This window comes from Caloenas nicobarica, chromosome 2 (assembly GCF_036013445.1).
Source record: "Caloenas nicobarica isolate bCalNic1 chromosome 2, bCalNic1.hap1, whole genome shotgun sequence".
NCBI lineage: Eukaryota > Metazoa > Chordata > Aves > Columbiformes > Columbidae > Caloenas > Caloenas nicobarica.
Genome location: NC_088246.1, coordinates 18,807,199 through 18,831,387, shown reverse-complemented (window position 1 = coordinate 18,831,387; position 24,189 = coordinate 18,807,199). Strand labels below are relative to the sequence as shown.

Below are 24,189 nucleotides of genomic sequence, written 5' to 3'. Positions count from 1 at the left end.
TAAGGCCACAATGGTGGTCGTGCTCTGTGTTTGCAGGGTGCTGTGGCATTCACTTCATAAGCCCAAAGGTTTCACATCTGTATATATTTGCATTCTAATACATGGTTTAGGGGAATTAAGTACTTGCGAATAGAAAAATAAGCCTAGTTCTACTATAGACACTTAAGGCCTAAGGAAAAACTGAAGTGTGAAGAAAATAAAGATCTAGGTATAAAATGGGTTGGTAGATTTCAGTTCAGTCTCTTGAAAAAGAGATAATGAGAAGAACAGGGCAGTAGGAAGCACAAAAAGGCTGTATAACAGCATTCACTAGAGAGAGTCTACCCTTAATGGACAAGGTAGGTCTTAAAAATTGCTTTTCGCCAGTACTGAACTGTAGCTCTAAGGATCCAAAAGCTACAATCTTCTCAGTATATCTTTATATTAAACCAACATTTGTCTCCACAAAGTTGAATTACACAGCACCTTAGGGCCCACCTGGAAAACACACATAGTTTGTTGGATAGTGTAGTGCCTTCAAAGTGATGTAATCAATTGTGGACTATGACATGTTTGCTCCACTTTGGAGTTCAGGCTGATTCCTGGCCTTTATTTTCTTAACCTTAATGTCTTTATATTTAAGACCTTGCAGTCTATGAATTGTTGTCATTTTGTGTTCACCAATGCTCCACGAAACTCCACAATTCAGGGCCCCAGTGTTCCAATTAATGGAGCTAATAGCAGTGCACTTTCCGTGCAGGGTGCTGGCCAGGAAGACAGCTGCCACCACAGACAAGGCTGCAGTAGTCTTGAAGGCATATGTAAGTTTAGTTGGATTACACTATTATTTCACTTTTAAAATAAATTATGTAAAATAAAGGTAATTGAGTCCTTGAATTTCAGGATATATTTTCCAACAAGTACTATTACGTAGAACATTTTTTCCGAAGCTGCTGCAGAGCTAGAAATTAAACTGAGTAAACTGCTAAGATTTTTGGTTGTTTGTTACTCTCTGATTCTTGAGGAGTCTCGTATTTGTGGCCCTTGTAGCAAAGCCGAGTAAACCAAATGATGTGTCACATAATAGTAAGCTTTCCCCATGGATTCTTTGATGCAGTAACTTCAGGACAGTTGAGTTTACCTGAAGTTTCATTTGGGTTTGTGAATGAGCATTTACAGATTTGCTAGGGAGGGTCTTCCTGTCATGTCAGCAGAATAACAGCAACATTATTTATTCTGCTGTTTGTCTTGGAGTTGTATATTGCTGTGAACCTTCCGTGTACAATCAATAGCAATAACAGAGTCCCTGGTGGCTTGCAGAAGGCCTTTGGCATGCCTCCTTTTCCAAGAGCAGACTCCTGTCTTAAGCAGGCCTTTCTTGTTGTTTTAAGGATCTAAGTGTAGGCTCAGAAAAAAACTATTCCAAGTGGGAGCCCAGTTTGTAGCGGGGAGACTTTTCAACCAGGAAGGCTTGCAGAATTTCATAGTGACAGTCATTTGTTTGATGAGCTCTTTGTCTCTGGGAGAAGCGTTTTGCTAATAGGTGGGGCCAAGGTTTGGAGATTGAAACATGGTTTTTGATGCAGCTCAGATTTGCATTCCAGTGTGCCAGTGTCTGGACCCCATTTTGACACCAAAACTCAGCATAACTACTGAGAAGCACATTCGAAGATGAGCAAATAAAAATTTTAAGAAGTTTTACTCAAAGGGAAGGAAGAAATAGCTTAAAGGAAGAAACTAGGAATACTGGGAAAACAAATGATAGCAGGAAAAATGTGTCGTGAGAACTTTCGAGTAACAGAAATACAACACAATAGGAAAACTTATTCTAGGAATTTTTTTTGTCGTAAAAATTTATTTAATGGTAGTATTCTCAGAGAAACTGCATATGCTGCTTTTTATGTAGGTTTTTTTTTGGCTGAACACAGATCATTCAGACTAAAACATACGCCTGTTCTTCATTCTTTCCTTCATTTCTTTGGGCAAAAGTTGAAGGTTTATAGCTCACAAGCAGGAGCCTTATGCTGTCAGCTTCTCTTTAGGACTTCATGCTGTGAACACAGTCAGATTGCTTTCTGCCTTCCCTGTCCATGAAAGCAGAGATGCCTCCCTCATGTCTGGAATAAAATCTTGACATTTTTCCCTGACATCTTCTCATCAATATCAATATAGCTGAAAAGAAACCTTGATCTCCTCCTGCTTCCCTCTAAGACATCCCAGCTACTGCTTTCGGAGTTACTGTAGCAACCTGCTTGTTATCTCACTTCATTTTGGACTCTGGAGCTCACTTTGCCTCTGGCTACATCTAAGCCTTACTGAACTCTTTCTGAGTTCCCTTTTAATACATGTTTTCTGCCAGTCCACAGACCTGAAATTCTTATCTCAGCTTGTTATCTTGTGTCTTGACTACAGCAATGTGCCTTCAGCTGGCCTTGGCAAATGCAGTCATGGCCTGCTCCTATCTATTCAAAATGATGCTACGAACAATTTTCTGTCCTGCCGCTTTGTGTTGTCCTTATTGCATCTCCCCGTTGACATCACACATCAGCTGTACCTCTTGGTTTTTGAACTCCCACATGAGCTTTTCTCTCCTGATGCCATTTCTTTGATGCAGAAGTGTCAACACCAGCCTCCATCATCTTCATCTTGTTATATTTTTTGTAAAACGCCCCTTGTTCAGACCACGCTTTCCTCAGGCTTGGCAGAGGCTTTCTGAGAGCATCACCTGCTCTCCATATCGTGTCTTCAGATTCAAGTGCTGACAAAGTTTGTGAGTATGGGTGAGATACCGACAGGCTGGCACTTCTGATTGCTTGTTACAATATGTGATATTGCCTTGTTGTTCTATCGTCCTTCCCATCTGCCCTTACCTGTCTATTGTCCCTTATCTTAAACTCTTAACTTTGCAGAGGAAGGAGAGTCTTTTTTACTTTCTCCTTGTGCAGGGTCCACGATAACTTGAGGCTGACCTGGGGCTGGGGCTTTCAGCGATACGGTGGTAGGAAGAGCAATTAAGTTATACATAGCAGTATTTCCTTCAAAAGGCAAATACGCTTTAATTTCCAGTGAAACATACAATCCATGATCGAAACTTAATAAGAGAGTACTTGGTGTAATAAATTCTGAAGATCTGAAAAATCTCACCACTTTTGGGATCAGCGTTTCTCAGATCCAGTCATAAGCTATTAGTTTGGAGCAGTTTAGCCACTTTGTTGTAAAAGTCAATAAAATAAATGGCAGTTGGATTTAGATCTTCAGAATTATGAGGTTTTGTTTGATTTGAAGTTAGTATAGTGATCTTAATCTGTAGTTTATTTGCCTTCTCATTCATGTGAATAATGAGATTTTTAAAATTTTTATTGGATTTATTCTAACCCTTCTCTTCTTACTTTATTCTCAATTTTTTTCTTCTGAGATATTACGAATCTTGAGCTTTGCAGTCAGGTTGGTTTTTTCCTCCTGTAATTTACCATAAACTATTTCTTTCCACATGATTGAACTACTATTTATGCAGACTGTTTTAGTGAACTGTGGTATTTTCTTCTGTAATAGGTGATGCCATGTTGAATAAGAAAGCTGAAATTCAGTTCAGGTGTTCTGAAGCTATTTGTAAACTAAATCAGGGGAACATGCTGAGCAACACCTCCTGCTCATGATATTTGGGGTTGTATTCCATCAAATTTTTCTATATTCTGTTTGACCTCTTGCTGATGAAACAACTATAGATATTAAACTGCATTTTATTCTTGAAGACCACAATGCCTTTGTGTCTTTCTTCCATTTTATTTCTGCATTAATTGAATGCATAACCCAGTGAAACAGGTGCTTTAGGTGATCCAGAATTTTGATGATCATCATTTTACATATTCAACTCTTAAATTAACCGTAAGGATGTGAATAGACTGAAACTGAACTTAGACATTACTTACCCCATTACCGATTTTCCTTCATCTGCACATTCATCATTATTTGGTGAGAAACAGGTATGTTGATCTAAGCAGTATATCCTCAAGGAAAGAATTCCTGCTCTTGAGAGGAAAGATGTCCCTGGGACATGAACTGTTGCCACTGTGAGGATTCTTCACCAACAATTTTCAAGTATCTGTCTTGTAGGTCGTGTAGTGCAACTTATATGCAGCAGGATCCGTGTTGCAAAATGCAGAACACGTTATTTTCACCATGATATATCATAAGGGGTTTCATTACTTGCATAACGGAAAGAGTCAAGGGCCACATGAATTGAAAAAGAGTATTTGGGGGGTTCTTGGATCCTTGACATCTTGTGCACTTTTAATGAAATTGCTTTATGATTGATGGCTGCTTGACCTTTGCTTTTCATCATGGTTTTTTTCAAGTAAAAAGTAAATTTAATAATTACATTCTATTTGAGCTCAGCTATTACTAGTAACAGAGAAAAAATTGACCTTTGTGTAAGTATTCTTTAAAGGGAAATGAAAAAACATGAAGATTACCTTTATTTGGTTTAGGAATACTGCACAAAACCTGCAACTGCCAGAAAATTCTGACAATTTGCCAATATAGTTTAAGTGGCAGGATATAACTGTAGGCCTATCTTTGGAAAATTGGCCTTTGCTATGAAGTTTACTGTATTTGCAATCCATATTCTATTCGGCTATTATTCAAATAGAGCAATTATTATTAAAAGTACTTGTCAGTGTGGTAAGAGGTTGAACAGGGCACAGAATTTCCCCTGGAATATTTTACAGAGAAATTTTCAAAATGGTACAACCATTTCTCTCTTGAAGTCAAGAGTGTTTCCTGCAGTTAGATGGGAGTGAGTTACTTCATTTTCTACGTCAACCAACAACAATAAAATGAAAGCATAGCCTTGTTATGGTATTTGAAATTCCCCTTTTCCTAGGCAGCAGTCCTAATCAGTCCCTGAATTTATTATGGAGAAAATAAAAAATTGAAGACCGCACCATTCCAGGGTACTTAACTGAGGCTTCAGGAGACTCCTTCCAGTTGCCTTTGTGCCTCTTCCTCAGTCCCTAGTACTCCTTGTCCAGGTGCAAACAATATTAAGATAACCATGACAGTTAAATGCAGTTCCACTCTTTTTGTGCTCTTCTTAATATCGGCGTCTGTCTGGGAGCTGACAGGTTCAGCTTTTGTCTCTTAACAGAGGAGTCGAACATCTTGCTCATTGTAGCTCAGCCTCAGGGACAGAAAGAAGGATCTGTGTCTTCTATTGCTTAAAGGTAAATTTCAAGTGAAATAAAATTTCTGAAAATTAGCACTTTAGTGTTTCTACACAGCTTCTGCACTGAAAAAGATAACAATGTAATTGGGAAAAGTGATATGGGGCAAGAGCTGGAAAAAAGGTTCAATGGGCTTTAGAAAAACAGTGCATGGAAATCAAACCAAAAATATAGCCATACTGAAAAAAATTGCTGGGAAGGAGTATTTAGGTAAGAAAAGGAACTAGTAATAAAATATTTCAACCAGCTCCTATTCAGACCAAATATTTTCAGCTTGACAAAATCTCCTCTCCCTTCTGTTGTTTGACAGAAGTAAAGAACTGCCTATACCAGGAAACAAGAATTTGAACAGGAAGGGTTTTCAGAGAAGTAAGAAATTTGGCAATACAGTTCAATACCTTCTCCTCACGTCTCCTGTGTCCTGGCCTGCGGAGCAGAGTCCAGACCTGCGCCACCAGGTCACACCAGAGCAGAGCGAGCGCTCTGCCATCACATGCACCCTTAGCCAAGCTTTTTGTGTCACTTATTTTGAGATGGTTTTGCATAGTAATTTATCTGGTCACTTCAAATACATCAGCTTAGCAAGCAGAGCAAACCTGTATCTGTTCTCTGTTCCCTTGCATCTGTGCCATTGTTGTATATCCATTTGTGCTTTCCAGCTGTATGTTGAGTGGTAGGATACCCTTTACAGTTTAATAAGTATGAATGTGTCATATCGTTGATATCAAAGATGAAATCCGTCTTCACTTTTTTCTTAATAATTTCTTTTAGGCCTCCTTTATCTGTAAGGCAAGCTCACATTCTGGTGGTAAGCCACCTTTGTGAAAGGAGATTTTCTTTAAATCTCTTAGCTCCGCTTAGTCATTCTTTATATCGTAAAAGTGGCAGAACTGTTTAATGAAAGTGGGAAAAAAAAATCAAAATATGCCAGCCTTTTCCCCTCACTGGGTTTCCATGGTACTACACTCCTATAATACATGGTGACATGTGGCCCTGGAGAAATCTGCAGTCTTCCTGGACTGACACCAAAAGCGTACAGTTCTGTTAATTCAGTAATATGCAGTGTAGCAGACACAGAATTACTTTAATTTTATTTTAGCTTTTAATTTCTTATTTTGCATCCTGTCTGAAAATACTTTGACACTCAAACTTTGTGTGATGACATTCAGAAATTCAGTGCTAATTAATGCCGCTGTATTTCCTAGATTGCTTAGGACCCCAGAGAATTGAAATGCAGTATCTTCTGTGCTTGTTTATCCATGGTTTTAGCTTTTTGTTTTGTTACACTTGATGCAATTTGGCCAGCTACATTTTTTTTAAATTTCTGTCATGCAAATAATTGTTAAGCATTTATTTATGACCCTTTAGCAGTGCCCAGGAGGCACATGTGACTTTCCTTTCCTAATGTGATTTGCCACAGAAAGGGTGTTACTTTCTGAGATCCAGGGATAAGGATAGACTGTTTATCTCAAAGGCTGCTGTTGTGGTCTAGATAGTATGGATAGACTCAAGTCTGAGCAAATACCAACACATAAAGCAGCCCTTCACAAATTATGTTTTTTGCAAGCCTAGTCAAGTAAATGTGCTCCACTAAGGCAGTTGGTAGGGGAAACAGAAGGTAGGATGGCGATACATGACCTGTGCTGCCTGGGAACGCCCCACTCCCTCATTAGTTTCACAGACCATTGACAGTGAAGCTCTGTGATGAGAGGTGGACTGGCAATAGCATTCACGGAGCTGATGAATAGTTCCTTACTGCCATGGAGAAAGCCTCAGGAGCAAACAAATGGTGCAGTACCACTGAAATCCCACTGAAATCGAAGTGTCGTGACGTGAGCGTGATCTGGCTTTGCCTGTTCTTCTCCAGTGACATCTGAGAGTTAGACTGTGTGCTTGATCCTCACCTCTTGGAGTCACCATTTCAGTTTTTCTCTAGTAATTGCCCCCTTGTTTTGGTCAGTTTCCTTATGAAGTAGGTAAGGGTAATACCAAGAGCAGAGAATGGAATTCCAGTTTTGTGCTCCACACACATACAGTTCCAGCTACCTCAGATACAAAACCGGAACCACTCGTCAGATAGATTAAAAACTCTGGCTGAAACACAGTCTTGGAATGAGATGGATTAGGAAGCTCTGTGAAAACCCCTCACCTTGATACTATCATCTTAACAAAGGCATCTGTTTATATGTTGGATGTCTAAGTCTTTATTTTATCCTTATCTTTTCATTAATCAAATGTACTGAATAGGAGCCTGGCTGAAAAAGACGAGGAAGCTCTAGCGGAATCAGGCTGAATAGGAGCCAAGAGTGAGCTCTTGCCACCATACCAGGAAACGATATACAGGGCAACACAGGACGATGGCCAGCAGACAAGGGAACCCTGGTATTCCTCTTTACTCAGTGCTAGTGAGGCTGATCCTGAAATGCTGGGACCAGTTTTGAGCTCTGTGGTTCAAGAAGACTGTGGAGAAACTGGAGAGAGTTCAGTGGAGACCAGAGCATATAAGCCGCTGGTGGAGCTTGAGGAAGTTAAGCTTTGATAGGATGGCAAAGAGGAAGCCAAGGGGCAACCTAGTAGCAGCTTGTTTGAGGGGTGGTTGTGAAGACAGACCCAAACTCTCATCAGTAATGGCAAGTGATGGAGGTAACAAGGGACAACAGTCACAAATTATGACTGGGGAGGTTTAAGCTGGGCATTAGGAAAAACTTTCTCACTAAAAGTGCCAGACCAGAGTCAACTGGGTAACACACCAGTTACCCAGCTCCATCTTGGGGTTTTTAAGACAAAGCCATGGCTGACTTGATCTAGTGTTGGCAGTACTCCTGCTTTGACCGGAGGATGGGACTAGAGGACCTGTAGAAGGCCCTTCCAACAAACATTTCTATGAGTCAGTGATTCTATGAGACTAGTTAGATTTTATTATGCACATTGTGGCATATTAGACTGCTTATCAATTAGATAAGCTACAGATATCAACTCGTAACAGAATCAGGATGATATACACGTTAAATACCTGCATGGTATTGAAACAGCTGCACCTTAGTCATGTTACTTTTGTTCAAACACTTTCGTGGTTTGCAGTACTATGTTAGAGGCTTTCTCCCTTTTCTAGTAATGGTATATAAAAAGAATCTAACATATTCCCCTTGGGCACGCACTAGCTTTCATTGTTTTTTCTTCTGTTCAAGTCTTCAGTTTTCAAAGCAGGCATTAGCCTCAGTCCTGCTGGTTTGGATGAGTCCGGTGGGTTACTCTGTGTTAAAGGGTTGTTTCTGTCTCAGCTGGACAGCCTTTCACAGACCTATGGTAAATGGCTTCCCTCCTGTAGTAGTGGTTTGTTTGTTTGTTTTTGTCGTGGGTTTTTTGGTTTGTTTTTGGTTTTTTTAATGAGAAAAGATATATCAGAAAGTTAGAAAACATCTGTATTTCTCTAATAAACAGTCAATGAACCTTTCTGTAAAGGAATTACTCTGGAGAGACCACTGTGTTTGCTTCACAGGAGAGCAGAAGTACTGAAAGAGCCTCTGCTTCCTTGTCTTCCTAATTCAGAATATTTGTATGCACTGAACTGAGATTTTGGTATTGAAAACACAGTTCATGAGGAGAAACGCCTCTGACTGTTTGTGTGTCTGGACCACACCGAGGTCTGGAGAGGACCCCAGCACCCTGATTTTGCTTTCCCTGCCCTTACCCCAAGGCTCTGTCTCCTCTCCATCAGCGCATCTTGCTTGACTGACCGAAAGAATCTGCCATGGCGTTACCATACCCACTATTACGTGTTTTGTTCCAAGGGGAAGCCTACAAAGGCAATTTCAGAGTAGCTGCTCCTCAACTTGTTTATGGACTGAACATGCACATCATGTGCCATGACTCTGACCCTATACCTGGATGTAGAGTTACAGTCAATTCCTGAATCGCACATGGAGGTGATATCTAACCTCTGAGCCTGTAATGACTGTGAGTATCTCTTGACTTCATGAATAGTTTTCACAGTTTACTTTAGATCACCAACACTTACTTAACTTTGGGTAGTCACTAAAATGCATCAGTAGCATCTCGCAACTGTTGGTAGCTACATCCCAGCCGAGAGAAGTTGCTGTGAATATTTCTAGGGTCTTCCTCCTTGAGTCAGAGTCCTGGTCCAGTCTGTAGTGGCTGTTTAATATGAGGGTATGTGCTCAGCTCTGAGTCCTGTGCCACTGCCTAAGTCACACTGGTTTACTTGAACTCACTTTTTCCATAAACACCTCTCAGAATACATTATATACAGAAACAAGACAGTTTACTGTACTAATATGCTGATCTTTCTGTGTAGGTGTAGCATTACATACTCAGTGATTCAGAAGTTACTGAGCTCACCAAACAGGGGCCTTTATGCCCTGTGTCTTCATGCTACTTCATTATTTGCATTTGCTACCATGTACCTAAACCTATCTTGCATTTTGCGAACTGGCCCTTTCGATTGCTTCCCACGAAACACCTGATTGCAGTTCACTTGATTTTCTCTTGTGGCTGACAACCTGCTTCAGATTTGCAGGAATTGTCTTAGTGGACTTTATTGTTCACTGCAGAACTGCACGTTGGTAGCTACTCACTAAAAAACCTCTGACTCGGGATGAAGAACATGGTAGAGACCAGCACATACATAAAGGTTATGACCTTTAATGTAATACATGCCATACTATTCTGATTGCTTCCTTTTGGTTTGCTTCCAGTATTTCTGAATGGAGGCTGGATTGAAGCTAATGCCTAGCTCAGTCATTATTTTTCCTCTTTTGACTTATCCGTAATAATAATAATAATAATAATAATAATAATTTTTTTTTAACCAAGATCTCAGTTAATTAAAAAGCAAACAAACCCAGAGAATGTGGAAAATGTATGGTGGAGGTAGCTAAACTAAGTATGAAAGTTAGTATGAAGCTAGAAGCAAAATAAATTGCAGTATTGCTTTGGTGTCAGCAATATGTAACCATTAAGTGAGACTGGGAAAGCCAGAAAGGAGAGTTTTACTGACACAAATAAGTAAACACAGAAATAAAACTCTGAAAGGGGAATGAGCACACAGACCAAGCAGCAATAAACAAACTGTACACAAGATGAACAGCCAGAGAAATAAATAAGCAAAACCCAAAATAAATGCCAACAAGCAAGGCAGATGCAAAAAAACAAGCAGCTGTTAAGAGAAAAAGAAACTGAGCAAATGTTACATAGAAGTGGAAGAAAATCCCACTGCATGGAATTTCAGGGCTATATGCTAAAATGCCCTGATTTCTGTGAATTCCATTGGAGAATTTTAATTGTGCAGACCGTATGGGTGGACACCAGTTGATGGAGGCTTTGGGTTATTATTTGCTGCCATTCTTTAGTTTATTTTCTTGAAAGAGCAAAGGCTTTTTCCTGATGTATGTGGCATTTGTGATGCTGCCCACATGCCTTAGGGGCCTGTACTTGCAAAGTCTGAACAGTGAAGGATTCAACTTTTGGTAGAAAAACTGATGCTCGAAGACTGGTGGAAATACTGTCTATCAAATATAGAAGATCTTTATCTAATAAATCATTTTTAAAACATCCTGCTTTGGTTTTGGTTTTCCCCTCTTTAGCTATTCCCTGTTATTAAAACTTCAATGCTGGATGAAGACTTTACTTCTTGGACCTTACCTCTTGGGCTATAATGGGCGCTACTGGAAGAAAAAGGTCATATATATTTTTTAAGTCAACATATGTCTTTTTTCTAAACAAAAAACTTTCATGTTACTTTTTATTTGTTATTAAAGTATCTCTTTTTCTTTGCAGTAGAGAAAATTAACAAACTTTCAAATGTGCAGTTCAGGAGAATTCTGATGCTTCCACTTCCTTTTTTTTTTTTTCTGTTTTCTACACTCATGCAAAAATAGTTCTTTGGTTGTACTATTTTGCATTTGAAATTTTGTGCTTTTCTACATCACCGTGGATGGCATTCATCTCTGCCTGAATGTCTGCACTGTTTGCTGAAGAATCCTATTTAAAAGAGCTGTGGTATCTGTGAAGGTATCAAAGGCTGAGATAAAAGCACAGGTAAAAACCCGGATTCAAGCTCATTTTGAATTCCAGTGTTCCTCTGTAAACCACACTTCTTTTAGGGCAGGAAACAGAAGTGTATAGACAGAATTCACAGAGAGTGGTTCCTGCTGGAGCATGAGTGAGAAGAAAATCATGGGTTAATTCAGTGTTTTGGAAGAACAGCTGGAAACACTGAAGTTCTTTGCCCCTGCAGGTTATCTTATGATTATGGCACCCAGAAACAAGCTCGATAAGACTGATCAGGATATGAAAGACTTGTTTAGAACAGGATGTTCACACAGAAGCTGTTTGAAGACCAACTTTTTTAGATCATTTCCATCTTCCCTGTATGACACCCATTTCAGCTACTTTCTTGGCCATTCCATCATATACCGATGCATTGTACAAAATTAGAAAATAAACAACTTCTTAGGTGGCTTGAGTATTGATCGATCGTGAGAGACGTGAGTTTACTGGCCTCTGCCAGTGTCTTGTATGGCGTTGGGCAAGACCCCTCGGCATTAATTCCCAATGAGTAAAGTGCTGTTGTCTTACAAAGATGTTACGAAGAAAAACTCTATGAAAACATGTGGAGCTCCCAGCTACAGCAGAGTCAGGGCCACATAAGGAGTCTTGTGGATATGGTCCTACAGTGCTTTTTAAATGTGTGATATAGTGCTGGGAGCTTTACATCACAAAGTGTAAACCCCATGTTATCAAAGGCAGATGTTTTCTAAGCTTTCTGAGCTATTATTTTTCATCTGTTGCACACAAGATTTACATCTCATTCAAGCTAAATTTGTGTGTTCATTACAAATGTGAACTAACTGATACCGCCATTTATAGTTTGTAAAAATATTTGCACTTTCTATTACACATGTCAAAGCAGTGTGCATGATCGATAGCTTCAGACATTTAAGCTATAAAATAATTAGGAGTCTAGTCACTTCTTAATTAAAATAACCTGGAAGTATTCCATTTAATGACTTCATAACTGGCATCTAAACATTTGCTCCCAGCTTTTTGTTGTTATATTAGATCAGAACAGAAATGTCTGCAGAAAGCAATCTTGAAAAGTTGTCTATATGTATTGATTTTTGTAGTGCTGTTTGAAAAAGTTGGATGCATCTGAATATAGAAATATGGGTACATAAACAATTTTATTACAGCAGCCATAAAAGAGAGTATCATCTCTTTGGTGGTGTTTTGTAGTTTTGTGTGTGTTTTGTTGTTTGTTTAGGGATTCTTATGACAAATGAATGTCTCACAAATACAGAATCAATGTGTTTGGGGCAATTTTTTTTCTGTTTATATATATGCTTTGTGAGGGTCTCTCTGGAGGATCCTTCTAGATGAAGTGAGGCAGGGCTCCTACATGGGGAAATGCAGTATGGGAATGCTGGACCATCTTTACATTAGCAGACTGGGTTAGGCCACCCATCTGCCCAAGTGACAGAAATAAATTAAAGTACTGAATTGAATTCGATATGGGCTCACTTGAGTGTAAAAAACCTGGCACTGGCATTATAGTTACCAGTTTCCTAGCTTTTTTGCATGTTGGATTATGTTTATGCTTTACTCAACGTAATAATAGAGGAAAAAAATAGTTTGGATTCTTGAAACAAATGCTTTGCATTACGGGATCCTGGTGTAAATATAAGCTGCACTTGTGGGTTGATATTCGAGTTTGAGCAATTGCCGAGGCAAGCATTGCATTCTGTTCAGAAAGATCATTACAGTATTTTAGCTGTTGGTTAGTGTTTTGTTTTGCATTCCTTTTTAAGAAACATTTAACGGAAGCATATCAGTTCCATGAAAATTTTGCTAGAAATATTTACGTCTCAGTTTCAGGCTGCACTTTTAGAGAGAAGTAGCAGAACAGTTTTGCAATCCTTAATATGAAACTCTTAGCATGAAAGTCTAAGGTTAAGATCCATAGGAAAAGTGAAGAGTTGGAAACATTTCGAAAAGAGAAGCCCTCCAATACATGAAAAATTCTGGCCCCCCCCAAAAAAATAAGGTGTGTTCCCAAGATTCTCCTTGGAAAATCTTGCAGTGGTTGAACAAAATAGCCACCATTATAATCTTAAGACCAGTGGAAAAATCATTTATAAGCCTTACTCCAGACTTTAACTATGACTAAGCATCAGTAGCACAAAGCTACGAACTTGGAGCTCAGTTGTATTTGTGTTTTCCTTAAAACGGAAGCTTTGATGTGAATACTCATTGGAAGTAACTTCTCGTGAAAAATTTTGAGGTGGACACTTGTGTAGGATGTTGGTGACATCTCTGCTGGTAGACATGCTTTAGACAAACTTTGCTGCAAAATTTCACCATTGCTAGAAAGTAAGTAGCTCCGTAATTGTCTCATATTAAAAAGCCTTCCTGAGAATTTTCTCCATGTCTTTCAACCTATGTTCAGTGCATGAGATGTTGTAAAAGTGACTCATTGAAAAAATGAATGATGAAATAGGAAATCTGAATAAAATTATAGATTCACTGAAAAGCCGAATTTTTACTTACAAAATTCAACTAGTCTATTGCAAGCAGAAACTGGACCCCAGGGCACCAGAAATTTGTCTGCAAATCCATTCACATAGAGGATTTTTTTTTTTTAATGATTGCCTTACTTCTGAAAGATAAACTTCTCCCATCTAAAACCATTACAGAGATTACCACAAACCATTGATTCCAGCCCACAAGGAGATTTCATAACATGAAAGAAGGGGATTTTTCAAAATATTTTTGGCAAAGCCTTTTCTGCTGTCGTGTCTGACTGTATTGCTTGCAGTCAGGAAAGCACCGTGTTGTTCCACAGTGGTGTGTGCAACATTATGTCAGGTGAAGGAAATGGCTAAAGGAATGGGAGGCAGCGTTGATGTTTTGCCTTTAAAATAAGGTGCGGATGCACTGTACATAAATCATCTAACTTGTTGGAATACTTCATATTATGAAAAAGAATAGTTGTTTTTTTTAATTTTTAAAATGTAAGAAAACTATGATGGAGGTACTGCATTAGAATTAGCGAGGAAATAGAATTATATTTTACAGTCCTGACAAGTTAATGTCTGAACCGACATCTTTGTACAAAATTTCAGGAAAAATAAAGGTGCTTTTAATCTAAGAGCACACTCTGTATTCAGTAAAATCGTAGATTATTCATATGTATTATAGAAGCCAAGTCATTAATATTAAATAAATCAAAATGTTCAAAGGACTTCTTGAAATTTATATAGTACAGAACAAATTCTATAGTTAAATTCATATCTGTAATTCCCATGATCCATAATTATTCACAATTGAGCACAATTTTAGCAGTTTCAAAATGTATCCGGGTAATGTGTATTGAAAAGTATTTAATATAGGAAAGAGTGATTTTTAAAAAAAAATTGCTTTCATAAAATACAACCATTGTAACAGGCCTGTGAGTTGAAGAATGTTGAGCATGCCAGTAAGACAGACAGCTTAATACTGTGCTTTAATAGGCATTACTGTGGAAGCGTTACACTGACAGAAGGGAAGATGCCTTCTGCAGAGAACCCAGCACCTAAAAGGCACACAGAGAGAATTTTCTAATATTTATATTGTTTTTTGTCTTCTAGAGTATCAGGGCTTCAGGGCTGGTGCTGTTGGAAACCATTCTTTTTGGATCACTTCTTCTGTACTTCCCGGTAAGTCAAACTGTAATTTTTTTAAAAAAATTATATCCTTGCTGACATTTTAAAATATTGTATGAGTCACCTTGGTGGAAATATAAATGTCAAAACTATTTATGTCATGATTAGTTTAATCTGACTATAGAATCAGCTATGTTCTGTAAATATTCTTAAGAACACTTGAATGTTTTACTATATTTGTAATAATTTTTCATTTTCAGTTTAGGGAACTTTCCAATGTTTTTTACTTGGAAATTTTTAGGTGTTCTGGGTTAAGCTCAGTTTTTGCTTTGGAAGATGACACCTCTCTAAACTGTGCTATGGGAAAGATATGCAAGGTGTGTAAAAGGAAGACACTGATTATACCAAGTATTTATCTGGAATGTAGTAAAAAAGAGAGTAATTATTTCAGTGTATTACTGGCATATATGTTGATGTTTCTGAAGCTAAGTGACATCTGTAATGCCATGTATTTGAGAAAATCAGATGGTATTATCCCCATGCTGTAAATGGGAAAAAAAAGTCATTTCAGTCACATGAGGAATATATCACAAAACTCATAGAAATATAGATTGCTTCTCTTTTCAGAAATCCCAGAAAAAACTGAGTTTTATAATTGCCACATAAACTCAATATAATGACTAGTTAAACAAGACATTGAAGTGTAAATTGAATGAAGCTGATAGAAAGTGTGCAGGTCAGGAGATGGAAACAAAGATGAGGTTGTGATTTATTTTAAAATATGTTTCTCTTCACTTTTCCTTAGTAGTCAGAATCTTTGGTGCTTTTATAGACCATCATGTAGTTACTGACAGACTAGCTGGAAAACAAAACTCCCTAGCAGTTGCAGAACAGGTATCAAACTGTAGTAGAATGAGGTGTGAAGAGTACTATAATGAACACAATTCCTGGTGGAGTTTTTATATATTATTTTTTGAATCATGCGGGCCTTTCACGTTCTAAAGAAAAAGTTCGTGTATTTCTACGATAGTTTTATGTTTTCGTCTTTCACTTTGCAGATGGCAGGAAGAAAGAAGTTTTGGGATTTTTTGCATATTGTACTTGTACTTAGAAGTTTTTGTAACTTGCAATACCTCTGTCCAGGGTTCTCTGAGCTTCTTTCATATTGTTTTCCAGTGAGCAGAACAGAAAGCCCATGCACTGCGTCCTCATCTGGTGTAGAATACTGTGAAGCATTTGCAGAAATTCATAGCATAAAGCATAACGTGAGGGTTTTCCTTTCCATGGCTGTCCCCTCTTTGCTTTCCCAGAGAACCCTGGAGCCAGGTAGTGGCTTCTCCAGGCAGAGACTCCATAAGAACCAGTCAGTGTTGGTGCAGCCTCAACTCCACGATATGCCAGAAGTCCCATCATAGCTCTTGCTGTGTCAGCAGTCTGCTCACCTGTCACCAATTCTTCGGTTTCTTTCCCAGTTCTTGTCTTGATCCTCTAATTGTATTTCAGAAAGGATCAACATCCTTTGGTTGCTGTCTGTCTTCAGCCTTCAGGTGCTCAACATCAGGGATACAGAGATACTGCCTGTTGACTTGGACCCAGCTATCAGATACAAGAGATGGCCATCCATGACCTTTAAATGCTGAGGGAGAAGAGAGGAAGGGAAGTGGAGCTGGGAGGGAGGGGTTCGATAACCGAAGCATCCCCTTAACTTTTTGTTGATAGTTAAACATTCCCCCTTTTCTTTTTTTCACTGACAATAACTATGTTAAATGTATAGCAAGTACAAATGACAATTTGCCTTATTCTGAGGAAAAATCTTTTGCTGAAAATTCCTGATTAGCCTGTCTTCTAGTTGGGATGTAGATGCTTGGCAAGAGTTTGTGCTTCTCTGCATATCTCGTTCTCATACTGTGTAAAACGGTCCGCTAAGAACCCATTCTGTTAGAAACTAATATGCAAAGTGTATGACCTGGCTTCTCTCTTACAGTTTTATGCTCCCACACTCTTCGCTGGGGCTCTCTTTCTTTCTTAGACATGTAATTACTAATCAGGCTGTTACTCCTACAGGCTGAAACAAAAAAGAGAGAAACATTATAGTTTCTATTTTCAAGGTCTTAGGGGAGGGATGTAGAGAGCGTGGTAGTGGGAGGTCATATTAATGTTCAGACAATTAATCCTGATTTCACCAACTACAAGAATATGGTTTTGTAAATAACAAAGAAGATTGAGACTGATACAGAAATATCAGGATTTCAATATCCCTGTCCCTCAGTTCACTGCAAGGAAGATTTCATCCATTTCTGATCCAGGGCAAGACAGTGGAATAATAAATGTGCGAAGGCTATAAAGCATAGCCAGAGAGGTCTATATATAATCTTTAAGAAAGAAAAGCCTGTATTTCTGCAAGGTGTGATTTATGGAGTATGAGTCCTTGGAATGGGAACTCTTGACATTTTGCTGTACGTGGACAGTATCTAAATGTGCTGACCTGCTTATTATCTGGAAAAGGAGCACAAAGCAGAGCAGGATGGCATGAGAAAGGAGGAAAACCCAAGCTCTAAATGGAGAGTCTCATTTGCACCAGCTGACATTCAGACACATGGTCATTCACAGCAAGGTGTAGAGCATAGATTATCAATTATCATATTGGTTATAAGACACATACTTGCAAACCAGACCTTCTCCTGGGTTATATTCATTGCCTATTTACTTCTTCCTGATATTTGCTGGTTTTATTTGTTTCTGAGAAGAACTGGGAGTATTCTGTAACTCAGTGATGTAGTTAAAAACTTAGTAACATGCACAGAGGTAGAGTTGTTTCAGCTATTTGATTTGCTTCTCATTGTACGTTAGAGGACTACATTAGAGCTTTAAGACTAAGATAGATCTCATCTCTTACACACCCAAATTAGGCTATGTTTTCCACAGCTAGCATGAAATCCATATTAAAATACGGAATGGAGTTCACCAGTTTGGGTCAGACAAGCATCATTGCAGTAAGGTGTTCTTTAACATAAGGCTGTTTTCCTTTTTGTGTTATCTCTTCTTATATTGTGATTTGGAAGGTAAAACCGAGAAGCTTTACTTTCACACTCAACTAAGTGCAGAATTACGCTGCTTGCCTTAGAGCGTGTACAATGTAAAGAGATAAAATGACAACCTTTCAGTTTGAAGTAACTCAAATCTCTGTTCATTTAAAGATTCAGTGCAAAATTGCATTATTATTGAAAAATCAAAATCCCCTTAGATTTTCTCAACACTTCTTTAAGTCTTTTTGCATCTTTACTCTCCGCTCCTCTACACTTCCCTAATTGTTGCTTTTTCTAGATCCATTCACCCAGTCTGTCTTGGATTGTTTTGAGAGCTTTCTGCATACAAATTTCACGGTGTCCAGAAGGGCTTTATTGCATCTCTGACTTTCACTACCCTCCAATTAAATGGAAACCAAAACCTACTTTGTTACATCGCTTAACTTCTTTCGCTAATTGTCATTGTTTTCATGTCTACATGTAGTAATCTACCCATAGTGTAGCATCATTTATTGAAAAATAATATCAGCAGCCAGCTGCTTTTGGTGAGAAAAACATCTGTTACAATGCCCTTCTAACCAAATGGGAAGTGCAAATGATGGTGTCCACCAAAATTTATTATTCAAATTCTGCTGTATTGATAATAACACACTGATCTTTCCTGAATTATAAGCAGGCAGATGAGCTTTCTCAATTACAAATGCATAGACTTTACCCAGCAAGTTGCTGGGCAGCTCTCATTTCTGAGGCTCTCATTTCTTATATTTTCTTTAGTTCTCATAGTAACATCTCCGATTTCCCTTTACTTAATCTTTCCAATTATTGATGAACCTCCTCCAAATGAACTCTGGGCTTTCTAATTGACTGTCTTATGGAGGAGTCTCTTAACTTCTATACTTGGCATCTGAGGGGAGGATTCTCATTACTTTCCTTTTCCAGAAATACTGACTATTCTGGAGCTTTTAGACCTTTCCTAACTCCCTGTCTTGCTAATGCTTGGAACGCATCTTGCATTAACACAAGTTTTAAAACTCCTCAGATGGTGCAAAGACCTTCAAATAAAGTGAGCACAAGCACAATATTGTACAAGAGTCACCTCTTAGTTGCGTTACGGGTCAGATCTCAGCTGATTTTAGACATCCCTAATGGACATGAGTTGGACAATAGGAAATTCTGGTTAGATACCAGGAAACATATTTTTGCCATGAGGGTGGTGAAATACTGGAACAGGATGTCCAGAGTTTGTGCAACATCCATCCTTGGAGGTATCAGGACTTGACGGGGGACAGTTCTGAGCAACCTGACCTGATTAGATGTGATTTCACAGAATCACAGAATGTTAGGGATTGGAAGGGACCTCGAAAGATCATCTAGTCCAGTCCCCTTGCTTGAGCAGGAACACCCAGATGAGGTTACACAGGAAGGCGTCCAGGCGGGTTTGAATGTCTCCAGAGAAGGAGACTCCACAACCTCCCTGGGCAGCCTGTTCCAGTGTTCCGTCACCCTCACTGAGAAGAAGTTTCTTCTCATGTTTAAGTGGAACCTCCTGTGTTCCAGTTTGCACCCATTACCCCTTGTCTTATGTTGGTTGTCACCGAGAAGAGCCTGGCTCCATCCTCGTGACATCCACTCTTTATATATTTATAAACATTAATGAGGTCACCCCTCAGTCTCCTCTTCTCCAAGCTAAAGAGACCCAGCTCCCTCAGCCTTTCCTCATAAGGGAGATGCTCCACTCCCTTCATCATCTTCGTGGCCCTGTGCTGGACTCTCTCCAGCAGTTCCCTGTCCTCCTGAAACTGAGGGGCCCAGAACTGGACACAATATTCCAGATGCGGTCTCACCAGGGCAGAGTAGAGGGGAAGGAGAACCTCTCTCGACCTACTAACCACCCTCCTTCTAATCCACCCCAGGATGCCATTGGCCTTCCTGGCCACAAGGGCCCAGTGCTGGCTCATGGTCATCCTGCTGTCCACCAGGACCCCCAGGTCCCTTTCCCCTACACTGCTCTCTAATAGGTCATTCCCCAACCTATACTGGAACCTGGGGTTGTTCCTGCCCAGATGCAAGACTCTACATTTTTCCTTGTTATATTTAATTAAATTTTTCCCCATCCAACTCTCCAGTCTGTCCAGGTCTCTCTGGATGGCAGCACAGCCCTCTGGCGTGTCAGCCACTCCTCCCAGCTTGGTGTCATCGGCAAACTTGCTGATAGTACACCCAATTCCCTCATCCATGTTGTTAATGAATATATTGAATAATACTGGCCCCAGAACTGACCCTTGAGGCACTCCACTAGATACAGGGCCAGACCAGATGACCTCTGCAACTCCCTTGCAAATGAAATTACTCCGTGAGTCTGTGTTTCTTATGTATGTATCCATAGTTGAAACAGTCATCCTACACTCACCAAATAGTTAGTGAAGAAAAACTGGGCCTTTTAGGACTCATTTTAAACTTGGAACTGTAACATGAGGTGGATCCTGGCCAAGGCTTCATTGACTATAAAGAAAGTCTGGCCTACTTGCCTCAAGTGGCAGTGAATTCCACCCTAGGCACCTGTGGGTTATGATATATTAAACATTTTCCATACTGCTAGTCTACTCCAAAATGCACTCTGATATCCATACAATATTATGAGCCAGTGACAAAAGTTAGTGAGTATCATGATGCAAAGGGAATACCTTCTTCTTGTCTGTGTTGTTGATGTAGCAGGTAGCAAGTACTGGATTTAAATTCCAGCAAGTGAAAGTTATGTTAGATGGTGGATGGGAATCTTTATAGCAGTGAGGTCAGTTGGACCATAAGGTGAACTAGCTTAGGAGGTTCTGGAGTATCTTCTTAAAGACTGTTAGGATTTTTCCCTTCTATCTTCTTTTGGCTAAAGCATCTAGATTCTTTATCTTTACTGCTATCCCCTCTTTTTCCGAACTTCTAATTGTAGCGAGGCAATATTGCTGTCAGTTTAGAGAAATAGAGCTCGTGGCTGACAGCGCATTGACTTCCTAATGTTCATGAAGCAGTTCAGTAGTGAAGCCTGGAATAAACTTTGTGCTCAGACATCTTCTCCCATGTAGTGTTAGGATCTGTTTCTGAGACTGATGTTACTCCCTCTTTCACACTCAAGCCAGAATGACCTACCCTTTTGTAGTATGAGAAGGAATAGAAAGTGGGGAGTGGTGGAGCTTAAATATGAATGTGAGCTTTTTTCCCCTCAAATGAGCTGTATGTACATTAGCAAGGAAGAAGTGAGCCAGGAGTGTTGGGAGGATTAGGCTGCGGTAGCTCCATTAGTCACAGCCCTGAGCAGAGCAAGAAGGTCACTGGAAAGCTCTGGTTTTGGCATTAATGAATGTGAACATGGAATAGTGCATCATACTTTTATGCATTTATCCCTCAAGTATGCCTGTAAGGGTGCATTACAAGAGCTCAGTCACTGTTCATTTCTTACCTGTTGATGTTCACTGAGGCCAACTGAAAGATTTTACTTTTTTCCAACACTTTTAGCGCTGCAAGCCTGCTTTGATATCCCAGATGTTTAGCTTGATTATTTTTCAGCATATAATTACATCTTCTTTATAAAGTAATTTTTAAAGCTTTTACAGTGAACAGCTGTCATTTTATTGTTCTTGTTTCAAAGTAGCTAAAGAACATGCCTTTCTTCAGTATAGAGTTCATGTCACTGAAGTCCGAGGACACAGTGTAACTATCTGCTTGGAGATAAGCAATATAGATTTCCCTAGTACTCTAGAAAAGGGTCTTTACATTTTATTTGGATCATAGTGGATTAGATGTCCAGTCAATGAAAAAGGCAGATACCACGTTGCCAGGATTTTATATGTATGCTGTCCTGCTTCAGCAGAGAAGTGAGAGAACCGGGACGAAGATTATGCAGTAGTTTATCTCTTCAGACAGTGTCCTTGTCAGATGAACATACTTTTTGAAGTTAACATGCAACCAGTAAACCAATAGGTTCTTTTGAGTCAGCTTGCTTTGAATGCAAAAGCCAAAACTAAGCTGGTGTAGCCTCTGCATTACAAGTTTGTGCTTCAAAGTACAGCAACCTCATCAGCACTGGGAACACATGTCCTTGCCCTAAACCACACTAAGAAAAATGTTTATGACTTTTTATTAACAGGAAGCAGGCACTGAAGAATTTCTGCTTTATTAATAATTGTATTTGAAACAGAAGAAAAACAAGATGCACGGTGTGAAAATTCTTCATGGGTCTGTTGTTAATCTACATAGCTATCCTAGAAAATCTAGTAGCTACTATAAAGGAGATAACTAGGAGCTGTTGTATATATGATTATCCACATCCAGAGCTGTCATTAGCACAGCTATATGTCTCCTGACCTTGAGTAGATACTAATATCTCTGTGTATATGAAAAATGTTTGAGATATTGGAAACTCAATAGAGCTACGACAACATACATTTTAAGAAGTTATACAGATGGAATTTAGTGAGAGGATTGTTCTGTGTGTTTGTGTATGTCTTTGTGCTGCGTTCACAGGACACCTCAAGCTAGAAGGGCCCTGGGGAGGCCTCTAGTCCAACCTCCTGTGCAAAGGATGGTGAGCTGTAAGACATGGTTACCACGAGCCTTATCCAGATAGGTCTTAAAAACCTGCAAGGGTAGAGACTACCCAACCAGGCAGTGTGCAGGCACGTAATAAAGTCACATGGATGTATTCCACGCTCATACTTGTGACACTACTTGCGATACCAAGACAAAACCCAATCTTCTTCCATGGATCCAGTGGTGCAGTACAGGATTGTCGGAGGGCAGTGTTATTTTTTCTACTCTGAAAGCTTTTCTGAGGCTTGAGTTTGAAGGACACATCTGTCAGAATCTGGGTTCACTGAACAGCCACATAAAGGTGTGCATGCGGGGCTTGAGAGCTGGAGAGGAAAGGACAGCAGTCGGTGACCTGAACCAACTGCCCTGTTGGGTTTTCGTTGACCTTTTTATTTTGAATAACTGTCTTGCACAGTGGGCTTGCAGGGACTTATGTGGTGCAGTCTTGTCAGTTAAATTAATTCAGTTAAATTAACGTTGCAGTGAGGGGAGCAGGTAAGATCTTGTGGTCTTTCATCTTTACTCATAATTCCACTGAAGTAACTCACATGAATACATTTAATTGCATATATAAGAATTTGTAGATAAAGAGCCCCCCACATTAACATCTTCTTTTCAAAGTAATGTTATAAAACCAGATCACAATTCTGAAAAACAATGTGCAATATTTAGCCAGGGCTTTTAAACTTTTTTGATGCAGTGTAAACAGTAACATGTGCACAAGTTAAAAATCCGCTACATTTGAAAAGCACAAGTTGCGGGGAGCTCTTTTTCTGATCATAGAAAGCATTGGCACACAAAAACTATCAAAAGGTAGAAGAGGGGTAAATTAACATGGGGGAAAATGTGCTGGAAATATTCATGGTGTACTCCTTACTAATGCCTGGGATGGTACTATAATAATCCATGCTCTTTGCTCTGCTCTCTAAAACTAAACCATTAGGGCTTGGCTAGCACTTGAGCAGGAGGTGACAGCAGTGCCATAGGCAAGCCAAGGAATTACTGAAGAACACCTGGTAGAATAACAATCTAATTAGTGGAAGTCTTCACTTGCCCCCACCCTGTTTCTGATGAATTAAAGTAAGAAAACATGAAAGAAGTCTTCTTGAATGATCGTGTCTTTATTTTATATAACCCTTGTTGGATCTCAGTGGCATATAAACTAGAAAGGATAGGAATATTTTTCTCATCCAAACATGTTTTGATGATCACATTGACCACTGGGCAAGTGAACTGAGTCAATATGCACAATGTTTTAGAACATGTTTGAATTTTACTGTAGTGACTCAAGTTTATGCAAAAATCAACACATGAAAAAAGGGTCTCTCGTGTATTAGTTCAAAATATAAAAGTGATAGAACTTTTACAGGAAAGATAATGAAAAATGATATACCACATTTTCATTAAGCCGTAAACTTAAAGGCAAGAATTTTTGGTAGTATAGATGAGGGAGGATTGAACTGTGCCAGAAAATATTAAAAGTTGTAGCCAACATTTGACAAATTCTCAGTAGGGCATAGTCCTGACATCAGTGATTTATCTTCACTAATTATTTTAGCACCTGAGAGCTTGCGCATTGGTGGGAGATAAGTTTAAGTCATTTTTTTTTTTTCACTGACCCAGGTGTCTTTCAGTGAAAGGTAGGGAAATGTTCATATTTTTCCACCAAATGTCTTTTCTCGTTGTTTATTCATGCTTTCATACCTGAGACCCAAGGAGCAA

The 24,189-nt window shown here is 39.2% G+C and overlaps 1 protein-coding gene across 1 annotated transcript in view; it reads left to right on the top strand.

Annotated features, from left to right (window-relative positions):
• GPR158 (G protein-coupled receptor 158) overlaps nt 1–24,189 on the top strand; it is a 197,414-nt gene that overhangs the window by 98,419 nt on the left and 74,806 nt on the right. Inside the window, exon 5 of the mRNA XM_065629243.1 lies at nt 14,846–14,914. Coding sequence (XP_065485315.1) covers nt 14,846–14,914 — 69 coding nt within the window. The remainder of the gene's footprint in view (nt 1–14,845; nt 14,915–24,189) is intronic.